This window comes from Ornithodoros turicata, chromosome 5 (assembly GCF_037126465.1).
Source record: "Ornithodoros turicata isolate Travis chromosome 5, ASM3712646v1, whole genome shotgun sequence".
In the NCBI taxonomy this organism is placed as follows: domain Eukaryota; kingdom Metazoa; phylum Arthropoda; class Arachnida; order Ixodida; family Argasidae; genus Ornithodoros; species Ornithodoros turicata.
This window is the reverse complement of record NC_088205.1, coordinates 62,013,056-62,025,090: the sequence shown is the minus strand read 5'-3', so window position 1 is coordinate 62,025,090 and position 12,035 is coordinate 62,013,056. Positions and strand designations below refer to the sequence as shown.

General features: G+C 48.8%; 1 protein-coding gene across 2 annotated transcripts; it reads right to left on the bottom strand.

Moving 5' to 3' along the window:
• Positions 1-308: 308 nt before the first annotated feature.
• Positions 309-3,441, bottom strand: LOC135396115 (WAS/WASL-interacting protein family member 3-like). 2 transcript variants are annotated; one of them, XM_064627156.1, is made up of 2 exons: positions 3,314-3,441; positions 309-2,628 (listed from the first exon to the last, which is right to left on the bottom strand). In XM_064627156.1, exon 2 carries the CDS (start codon positions 2,583-2,585, stop codon positions 381-383), a length of 2,205 nt encoding a protein of 734 aa, XP_064483226.1. In that variant the 5' UTR covers positions 2,586-2,628; positions 3,314-3,441; the 3' UTR covers positions 309-380. The 2 variants fall into 2 exon arrangements, with proteins under 2 accessions (XP_064483226.1, XP_064483225.1); XM_064627155.1 differs by having other exon boundaries at positions 309-2,619.
• Positions 3,442-12,035: the final 8,594 nt, after the last annotated feature.

Sequence of the window (12,035 nt, the reverse complement as noted above, 5' to 3'; positions counted from 1 at the left end):
ATGAAAACAGCGGTGGCGTTGTAGTGGATGAGGCAGTTAAATATAGACGGACAAACACAACACAAGCCTCACAACGTCCTGTTGCATACTTAAGTGAAATGATGGCAGTTGAAGAAAAGGCACCAGCCAGGGGGTTTCGAACACGCACCCTCTGGTTGCCGGTCAGAGATGCTACAAATTACACCATGCTAGCTACCCTCTCTTCAACGTATCAAGCCACGCTAGGAAACCACGGGGACAGGCACTTACCCTCAAAACATTCTCTTACATTGTTGCCAATCACTCCCACATTCACACAGACAGACTCGTCGGGAGCGGCATCTTTCTCATGTTATCTTTCACTTTATTCTGTACTGATTCCAGGACAGAGGAAAAGACATTTACATGTACGGGCGCTGATGGTACTGCGCGTTCATCGTTAAGTTTGGCATTTGTCCTCCGTACATTTGCGGTCCTGCTACCTGCGGCATGAACTGTTGAGGCACCTGCTGCCCCATCTGTTGAAGCATCATAGGATTCATCTGTGCGTTCATACGTGGCGCCACATATGGGGTCATTTGCTGAGCCATGTTAGGCATCATTTGAGGCAGAAATTGCGGCTGCATTCGTTGCGTCATTTGCTGCGGCGCCATTGGCGATACGAGCTGCTGAGGAATCATTTGCGTACCAATTGGTGACTGCAGCTGTGGTGCCAGTTGGGGCATCTGTTGAATGATCGTTCCAAAGCGAAGCGCCGTCGACGACAATTGACCAGGCATTATCTTTGTTTGCTGTGCATTCTGCGGAACGGCCAACACAAGAGACGTAATTGACGGTACCGCTACCATTGGTGCCATAACGCAAGCACCTGCTTTCATCTGACCATATCCGACGTTTCCTCCGTCATGTACGGTTCCCGCTGACACATTACGCAACACACCCGTTCCTGGAGGGGACGTGGGACGTCTGTTGCGACCTTGATTGTATGGGGACCGTCGATCGGACGTCTCTTGAAAGCTTCCTTCAGGACGTCTGGTAGCAGGCGGACTGTAGGGTCTGTTGCGCATCCTCTCACGCTCGCCGTAGTAAGATTCGCTATGTTCTCTCGAATCTTGCAGTCTGTCTCGCTCGTTTCTGTAGTGATCGTCCGCTACGGAATAACGTATCCTCTCCTCAGAGCTACGCTCATCGTAGAACAGCACCCCTCCTGAACGCCTCCGTGGTGGAGCAACATCTGGGTCAAATTCCTTGTACGGTTCGCCTCTGACGTCGGAGTCAAAGTCACGTTCGTCCCTGTAGTCATACCTGTCGCGGCCTCTACTTCGCCTTCGGTGCCTAGTCCTGCCCCTTCGACCTCCATCCTCGTCGTCCTCGTCTTCATCACACTGAGGCTTCGTTTGTAGATACATCTTCGCGTTGAGCACTTTGCCGCCAATGTTCTCCTGATACACTTTTACGGCGGCTAGATATTCCTTCTTGTTGGCATCATCATCCTTAAATTGAATGCGATCAAGAATGTGCGCTATTCTCTCGTCCAGTTCAGACGCTTTTGTTTTTTGCTGTGTGCGAGTGGTCGACTGACTAGGAGGTTGGCTAGAAGGCACCGGACCTGAAGCTGGTGGGGGAGGCGCCGCAGATGGAGGTGGGGCGGCTGGTGGAGGGCCTGACGAAGCGAGTGGTGGGACCGCGGGAGCGGGAGGTGGCTGTGCTGGTGCAGCCGCCGGGGGTGGTACAGGTGGTGGCTCTTCAGGAGCAGCCGGCGGCGGAGGGGACAGCGGGACGTCCGGTGGTGGTGGCTGAGGAACTTCGGGTGGAGGTGCTGGGGGAGCTTCGGGTGGAGGTGCCGGTGGAGCACCTGGCGCAGGTGGCGGTGCTGCTTCCGGTGGTGGAGGTGGCGGTGCAGCTTCCGGTCCTGGAGGTGGCAGTGCAGCTTCCGGAGCTGGAGGCGGCGGGGCAGCTCCCGGAGCTGGTGGGGGTGATGCAGCACCAGGTGCCGGAGGCGGCGGTGCAGCGCCAGGTGCCGGAGGCGGCGGTGCAGCGCCAGGTACTGGTGGGGGTGATGCAGCACCAGGTGCCGGAGGCGGCGGTGCAGCGCCAGGTGCTGGTGGGGGTGATGCAGCACCAGGTGCCGGAGGCGGCGGTGCAGCGCCAGGTGCTGGTGGGGGTGATGCAGCACCAGGTGCCGGAGGCGGCGGTGCAGCGCCAGGTGCTGGTGGGGGTGATGCAGCACCAGGTGCCGGAGGCGGCGGTGCAGCGCCAGGTGCTGGTGGGGGTGATGCAGCACCAGGTGCCGGAGGCGGCGGTGCAGCGCCAGGTGCTGGTGGCGGCGGCTGCTGTGGAGGAGCACCATTAGCAGGGGGTACTGGAGGTGCCAGACCTCTAGGTGGAGATACTCCTAGAGGGCCTCTGGGCGATCCAGCTAGACCAGGCAAAGCAACGCCTCCTGCAGGAGGGGGCATGATAGGGACTCCTAATGGTGGTGCACCAAGGGGTGGTACCGCTCCAGGTGGTGAAGGTATTCCAGGCATTCCCGGAGGTGGTGGGAATTTTGGAGGTGACGCTCCACCCGGTGCAGGTGGAGCTGGAGGCGGTGGTGGAGCAGCCATCTTCTGAATATTTCGTTCGGCTCAGTAAGCTCACCTACGAACACTAATATACGTGAGACACACGCGTTTCGCTTGACCTTTTGTACGTTGACACTAACGGGAAAGCTGATATCCAAGTATACATTGCTTTGCTACAACTTGTCCGATGTCTATTGCTACATACTGTATCAAAAATAACAAAGACGGTTAAGAGCATCAGCTGTTTACTATATACATTAAAAACAAGACTTTCGTGCAGTAGGCTGCACTTCTTCGCACTTCTTCTAAGAAGTGCAGCCTACTGCACGAAAGTCTTGTTTTTAATGTATATAGTAAACAGCTGATGCTCTTAACCGTCTTTGTTATTTTTGATTCTGCATCGCCGGAAACTTGCACATTGTTTTTCTTCACGTTCTACTACATACTGTACGTAGGAATACGCTTCATCGTTAGTCTTTCTCACACTGAGTGTGAAAATTTTGAGTGCACACATGTTCCAAACGGCTCGAGGCCATACTTGTCTTACGGTTGAATTTTTTTTCTCTTTTTTTATGTGTGTTTGCTTAAGATGAACGTTCCTTCAACACTGACATAAAAACCTTCAATATGAAAGGGAATGACATACAGCTCCTATCCTGGCCGCCAACTGCTAAAGCCATCGTTCGGAAGCACGACATAACGCGGGGTTAGGCGTTACATTTTGCGCTATGCGAAATGTGCACTTTGACATGTTGAAGACAATTGCTTACGCCATACTGTAGAATTTAGCCATCACACCCGCCGCAGCCGACCACTACACGGAATTTAGAAGCAGCCAACAGCGGTGCACGCACTGGTACGTGCTTCGGGCCGATGACGATGCCAATTTGAAATCATGACGCCGAAAAGAAAAATGTCGATCGGAATGAACCATGTTCACGTTCCACAGGAATAGACAATATTTTATGATATTGTGTATTCGTCTGGCTACGTATCTATGGTCTATCTCTTCTGGCGATTATCGAAAAGCTCAAAATACTGACTAAGGGAAGCGGATTCTGGAGTTCTACGACCTCTCAATTCTGCCTTCGTAATTGAACTGACCTGCCTTAGTCTATGATGTCGTAAAAACTGTAAGGAAAGGCTAGGTGCATAGGGGGTGTTCAGTCAGTCTCAGGTGCACGGCACTTGTTTATTTTCAGTTGGAGACTGGAGGATGGGACAATGCGCAATTTATTTTCGGAACCTCCCTCCAGATCAAACAAGCATCAATTAACTTAAATGTACGTTCTTCTTGTATGAGAGCCCTTTCCACCAACGATATCTAAGTGTACTTAATGTATACATTGCGCTGATTTGCAACGCGCAAGTGGAGAAACAGCTTTACAACAAGCAAGAACAACGAACAGAGTAAAGTGACTTTCAGCTGGGTGTTAACCAAACGATAAATTGGCCAAATGAATTGATCAAATGAGGTCAGCTGTATCCGAACAAATCTATCCGAAATTTAAAAAAAAAATGTTGTGTGAGATAATAGAGGGTTCCATTAATCTCATCTCTCATGTCGTAGAGTGTAATCAATATCCTTCAACTCAGCTTCATTTGGGCAACGGATGAAACGAAATCGATGCCGGCCACTGGGTAAACTTCACAATCGAGTTAAAGGCTGCCCTTACATCGTCTGAGTATTTCTTGCCCTCTCTCAGGCCTGTTACCTTTTGTCTTTTTTTTTCGTCGTTTATTTAGGTTCCGCCCTTTCATTTCCAGTTGCTCCCTCAACTGGTCTCCTTGCCGTAGGACGTAGTGTATTCGATAGAGAACTTGGAAGCATAATTTAATAGCTAAAGGACGAAAACGACACCTGGCGCGTGAGAGCGAGCGTCACGGTTTGGCGCACGCACGCAGTTCGGTGGCCATCTTGGTTACCTGACATTAAACTGTTATTCTCTGTCAGCCGTCTAGTCTGGTAGCATTCCTGTAGTTGTACGCTCACTTTAGCACGCTCACTTTACATATGCACTATGACGGCGTGGTCAGCACAGGTTGAACACCAACAGTGAACATAACGAACGCAGCAATGCACAAGCGGTGCGATGTCACCCAGCGATTGCCCAGCAAATGTGACGTTCTGGTCTTGACGACTAGCAAATGATGGCACAGTGGCGTCGTGAACACACAATGAACTGCCAGGCAGACAAAGCACAAGAGTAAAACACGGGAGTCAGTGCTACGGGAGAGGACCAGGGACACTCAGTGACGACTGCCACACGCGGGCACGAAAAATGACATTAAGTGCTTAATGCTTTAAGTCTTATTGTCATTCGTTCCGTGCTTTATGCTTTTTCCGCGTAATGAGATCACAACTCATTCGCCCATGAATGCATACCCTGTTGTCTGAGCGCAAGGGCAATTTAAAACTTCCGTAAAGCCACTCTGTAATGCGCACCGCGCCATTATTTTATAAATTACACGAAAACAAGCATTATTTTTGGCAAAATGCCTGGCGTTGTTAACGATTGCTTTTTTGCATATTTGCTTTTGGCGCACACTGCCACTTGACAAGCCAGGTAAGAGCAGTTTTCCAACATAGTAAACACCATCGATTATGAGCAACTTTTCTCATTTTGTGGGATGTTATGGGTATTTTAAATCTCTTCGAACACGTTTAGCTCTTCAAGTGTCGCATCTCTTACGCAGCTGGTGGGAAACCGGCATCGACATCATCGCGTTTAATGTCATTCCAAACTGACGTGTAGCAGGACTATCGCATGAAATGGCATTCGGTATCTGACAGACATTACACGCTAATGTCATTCTTTCTGCCCGTGTGTCCCGGGTATATCCACCCTGTCGGCTGGAACACATGCTGCTCTGGTTCGCACGTTCTCGCGTTGCCTCCTCTCGGACTGGGCACAACGTTGAGCATCCTACACGATATTTAGCATTCTGTTAGAATTGTTAGCTATGTTTCTATCACTCCATTTGCTTTCTCCTCCTCGTACACCGGTCCTTCGCTTTTGTGCTCTTGGGAACAACGGCTCCGTCCTGGGTCGACGCACCCGAATCGGCAAATTACAGGTGCAATCAATCGTTCGGTGGCAGATCTTACTGAAAGGTTGTTTTCACAGGATAGAAAACACGATAAGAACACCTTCTTCTGGAAAAGTTCAGCGATGGTGCCTTGAAAATGCATCGTTGGTTCCGACAGTTAAGTGAGGCTGCCTGTGTACCTTCATTTTCTACACTGTATCTCCCTCTTTACGCAGACATTCAGCATCCCTCATCGGCCATAACCAGCAAACATAGTCACGTTTACCTGCAACACATGCATCTCCGCTGTCGCCTCCAAAAGTGAATGAACAAGCACACAGCAGACCGCCCTTGTCGCCTGTATCACCTTTCGCCTTTTGCATGACGAACATTTCACGGTCTATACCTGCTTGCCTTTTCGTTGTGTTGTTGAGTGCTGTGAAGGAAAAACCACAGATGAAGGAAGAATCTATATCAGGCAAGCACACCAGGCTCTTCAGAAAGCATGCTCTTATGGAAAGAAATCAATGTACATATTGGTAGGAGACTCCAAGTATTATTGGTAGGAGTTCGAATTCTCAGTTATCCCTTAATGACCTCCCCTCTGTGCCTATACATCTTCTTACATTTAGTCCACTGCAGTCCTATTATCAGGGCCGGCGAGAGAAATTACGGGCCCCGGGGATGGGCCATGCCCGGGCCCCCTCCTCACGTCTCTGTAACATAGTCTAGGAATTTCTTCTTTATATGATTGTGATGGACCTTGAATCGTGCGGGCCCCTGAAGTGGCCCGGGTTCCAGGGCGCCATCCCCGGCTGCACCACCCTGTCACTGGCCCTGCCTATTATAAAACTTTCCATTGAGTGCCGAATGGTCCCCGCTTCTTATGTCCGTCGACGGTAGTATCTCCTGGAGTTCGAGAGGTTCCAGGACACGGACGAAAGGGATGAGGAGAATAGGACGTCCTTGTTCCTGAACTTGTTCCGGAACTGCCCTCGTTCTGAAACCGTCGTCGCAATTGCGCCAGCTAGCTAGCGTGTTGTCACCGTGTTCCACTTCATGTGCGTTGCTGTACCTTCTTGTAGGCGAAGCATTTTTTCGGAGCCATCCTTTCCTTTCTACATGTATTGCTTCAAAGCATTTATTCTATGGAAGTTATCATTAGTTATCACTTGCATCACCGCTAGATCACTAGGTTGAGTTGTTGACGCCACCCTCGTGAGGTTCAGGTGAGAGAGTTCAGGACAGCAATGTGGTTAAGGATGAGGTCGAATTCGAATCATCGTTTGAATCCTGTCGCCTATCCGTTCCGACTCAGAGGAAACGATATTCTGTTGATGTGCAGAAAAGATGAGGTGATGTTGACGTCCGCGGTGCTTACTTGCAAATCGCTCGCTACATCGTACATCGTAATTGGTTGTAGATGGGTAGAAATCCAGCGAACCGGTAGAATGTAGGTTGGTTCTTTATAAAAACAAAAATGTGCAAAAGAGTGTACGGAATCTACTATTGCGCATTCATCGTAGAATTTGTAGTAGACTGTTATTTCGTATAGGTTTCTTAACATCACCGTCGCACATTCTCATTCGTCATCAATATGAAAAATTAATAGCTGTAGTCATGGGTGCAAACAATGTCCGGAAAATGCGTGCAAATGTCCCGAGTGTATCTGGATTAGGCAGTAATGTGAATTTCAGCTTCTATTACGTCCTATGGCACGCTTAATTATGTTGATGCCTTTGTATTTCCTTCAGGCAACTGCAATCCCTTCGCCCATTTTCATATCGTCTTCCGTATCTCCGGTTGCAGCCCCCAGTATATGCACCAGCTTCCACTTGTGTCGATCAGTAACGATACTTCCGTATAACGCTGCTCATTCACATCGTATATGGCTCTGTGGACAAAGGAAGAAAGGAGTGTGTCAGTCGCCAATTCTATACTTTCCACTAAAATTCCACAAGTACCAACCGCCGAGTTCAGAAATCAACTGCTCATGCGAAGATATCGATGCACGTAGTTTGTCGATGTCGGATACCTTTGATTCTATGTTTGCGAGGCGTTGATCAATTTCCTTTTGGTTCTGCTTTATAGTGTCCAAAACTGCGTCTTGTTTTATCTGACCTTGTCGAATCTCTACCAGTGTCTCTTCGACTGTCGGTCCAGGGTTTGTTTCGACATCTCCAGACATAGACAATAACACCTTAAAGGGACTATGAAACGATTTTTTTCTTCGTTTCGTTCGAAAGAGGACATTTTTCTGAGTCTAGAACCGAAATTTTACCTTCGTCGCGCGAGCGGATTTCTCGGGAGCGAATTTAAACGGAGCGGCGAAAGGAGGACAGCTGGCGCCAATTGACGTATGTTGACGCAATTGACGCCAATTGGCGCCAATTGAATATTGACGTAAATTGGTTGCACCAATTTACGTCAATATTCGCCTGGTATCCAATGTTTCATGCTTATCAGTGACGAGACGGACAGCTTTTGACGCCACAAAGCAATCGTAGCGAGGACTCTGTCCCGGTGGCAAATGGAACAGTTCTTTCACAAAGAAAGCAGATTTCCGCCAGAAGACCAACTAGCAATTAACTTGAAATAGTACCAATTACTTGTCGTTTTTCTAATTGGAAAATACTGGGCACGCTACGTCAGTACTGTGTTTTTTTTGTTTTTTTTTTTTTGCTTTTTTCCAGTTACTCAACTGGTGACTTCAAGCTTACGTAACACAATAATAAAAGAGAGCAACAAAGCAGGCGAACTGGTGTCGTGAGATTGTGTCCCCGAGTCTTAGGGTTATGGATGTATTACACAGTATTGGAAATCTGGTTGAACAATAAATTTGTTAAACGACAAACACTTATCAGAAGTCAATACGATGTCAGAATACTCTAACAGAATACGAAACCGCTGAGTTTTGAATACAGCATTGACAGAATGCATTGAATACAGAATACGTGACGTGCTGATAAATAAATTCTTGCATGAAACATAATCTGCCACCTGTAGAACAATAAATGCGGAGTAAATCAAAATCGCCTAAAGCCGCGAAGCTCCTTTGAATAATAACAGTAATGATGTAAATGTAATGAGTTGAAACAAAGTAAAACAAAACATTAGACCATTAGGTCACGCAGTCTTTTACGATGATTCGTGCAAACAAATCGAGCAACAACGGGGGCATCTTCCAAATATCACAGTCTCACTTCACAACGCACTTCCTTTGTTGTCAGATTGCTAACATGTAAACATAACTGCAACTGACGTAAATATAACTGCAACGCCAAGCAACCACCAGACACTTTCCATTCGTGACGGCGGTACAACCAATACATGTTGCGGTGAATCGCTAGAGGCGCACGTAACTCGTCAGCAAAACTCTCAAAGCCACGGAGGTGCGTGAGTTCCTTGTTGTAAACGGCCGCAGATCAGACGACGAATACATTCGATGAACAAAGTACAGCTCACATGTCATACTTGCCAGTTCAACTGTAGCAAACGATTCACATGCAAAAAGCTGTTCATTATAGCGTGTTATCCGAACGCCTCCAACCAAGAAAACGTAAAGGGCCAAACGCATGGAGCGTTTTTCCAACGTTTTCAGGACGCGCGCGCGCTCGGCGTGCGTGTGACCTCGTAAAAACCAGTTTTTCAACGCGCGCTGAGGGCGTACGCCGGAATCTGTCGACTACAGATATTCGCGTGCGTCTGGGCGCGTTTTCCGAGAAGTAGACAGAACCATGGCCGTCGTGCGGCAGACAAGGTGGCGTATGAGCAGCTCGCATAAATGTTTGGGACATTATTCATCACACTAAATTTACTTGTACATCTTAATGATGTATGGAATGAAGGAACGCAGGAACCACAGGAAAGAAGAGCATCTGCACGTTCTAACAGATATTTGTGGTCGACGAATATAGCAACAGTGGCGTGCGTCACTCGCTCCGTACGCGTCCCATGCGTTTCGGGTGGTCGCCTCGCTGGCGTTTCTTCGCCGCGTGTGCAAGGCCATGGCGTACGCGCGACGTTTTGACGCTGAGAAAACGTCCAATGCGTTTCGCCCTTAATGCTTCAGGGCGAAACGCATTGGACGTTTTCTCAGCGTCAAAACGTCGCGCGTACGCCATGGCCTTGCACACGCGGCGAAGAAACGCCAGCGAGGCGACCACCCGAAACGCATGGGACGCGTACGGAGCGAGTGACGCACGCCACTGTTGCTATATTCGTCGACCACAAATATCTGTTAGAACGTGCAGATGCTCTTCTTTCCTGTGGTTCCTGCGTTCCTTCATTCCATACATCATTAAGATGTACAAGTAAATTTAGTGTGATGAATAATGTCCCAAACATTTATGCGAGCTGCTCATACGCCACCTTGTCTGCCGCACGACGGCCATGGTTCTGTCTACTTCTCGGAAAACGCGCCCAGACGCACGCGAATATCTGTAGTCGACAGATTCCGGCGTACGCCCTCAGCGCGCGTTGAAAAACTGGTTTTTACGAGGTCACACGCACGCCGAGCGCGCGCGCGTCCTGAAAACGTTGGAAAAACGCTCCATGCGTTTGGCCCTTTAAACTTCAACCCTCAGACGCGACCAGAGACCTTGTGACCTTGTATGTGCGATTGGACGGTGGCAGTGGCGGCAGCCACAGCGCGAGCTCGCGGCATTACTTGCCATTGTGCAACACCAGTGACGTAACGGGGAACCGAAGTGCGGTCCGTACAGTTACACCATCGACAGGGAAATATGCGCGGGAGAGGAGGAACGCGGAAGAGACATTTCCAGCGCGCGCTCCTCGCAGAGTGGAGCGATTTCGTCCGGAAAAATTTGTGGCGTATTAGTTTCTCTGCGGGAAGAACAGTTTCCAGCGAAAAAAAGTATGGGGGTTCGGGAAATTTCATAGTCCCTTTAAGTGAATGCAGACAGTCGTAACACATCTTAGACAGGTAGCGGGGGCATGGCAGGACGATCAAACACCTATAACTACTTGTAATACTCGTATAAATGTTTCTCACCTGCAAGCATGCGAACAAAATCGGGTTAGACATATTCCCGTTCATGCCATGCCCGCCACTGGAGTAGTACGATGAAGCCCGCCTTTTCAGAAGTCTTGGAAGGACAGCGACGACTGGTGGTACAGAGAGGCGCCCCCCCAGCTCCCCATAGAGCCCATCATTTGAGATAATTCAGGCAACACTGGACATACGACCAATGAAAATGTGTCGTGATGCCTAGCAGCCAGTCAATCAGTAGCCTCTCCGTCTGGCTCGCCTTTCGGCCGGCCCTGGCTACCATTGACTTCTACTGGATTTCATGCCTGGCGCCCGTTATTCCAAAATAATAAAGACATTTTTCACAGGCTAAATACACATTTATTGATGCAACGTGTAGACTCAAATGTTTGACTCATATATTCACCGTGCGTACAGGACGTTTCGTTCGTTGAATAGACTGTAACCAAAGCAAGTTCGAACTTGCAAAGCACATACACACTCTACTTCTGGAAGCGAGCGCGGTCCACGAGTGCATGCGTTTCACAAATGAGCATCTTCTTCTCATGCTGGCGATGCACCGAAGGCCACACGGTCAAACAGTCACGGAAAATACTTGTGTCGTTACGAATCCTCTCTGCTTAGTCACTGTCACTGTATTTGAAAATGCGACAGCGCTCGAAAGTGTTCCTCGGGCGTCAGCAGACCACAGCATTCCAGTTCCTAACCGGCTTGAAGGTTCGTACGTTGATACTTTATCGGGGAACAGTACATAGCCTAACTCACAAACAAACCCGCGAATACACTTGCTCTTTCATCGTTGTGGTCAACCGACATCGGCGAGACGCGGAGACGCAGCTACCTTGCTTGGAGTTGCCCGCCTGGCCGACTGCCCGCGAAAAGTGAGCTGTCAGCTATTTCGAAACTCTGTCAACCAATCCCGGAGCGCGCAACCTCCTTCGGCCAATGGGCATCCGTGATGATGCCTGACGAAGTAATACTGGTAATACCACGTTACTATGACGTGGGTTTATTTTTCTACTGCCGCAAATGCGTGGAGCTATGGATATGGAGACCTGGTATAGAGAGTTGAATGCTGCTGTTCCAGAAGAAATGCAGAACTTGCCTTGGGAACTTGTATCGGCACGTGGCTTAAAATTGGTCTCGATTCTTGTTTTGTCGATCAAAGGACACAGTTCGGGTGCTATCACACTCTCAGTAGAATGATAAGAGACTGCAAACCACGTACTAAAGACATGCAAGCATGCGAACAAAATCGGGTTAGACATATTTCCGCTAATACCATGCCCTCCACAAGTTATGTGAGTATAGTAAAAATGGTGGTGATAGATGCATTAAAAAGAACACACATTTTGTCTTACATTTGTAAATAATTTGTCGTACAATTTGTAAATGTTTAACTGAAGGTCCTGTTGCGCAAAAGGGGGAGCAGCGGTTACCACGTACTGTCG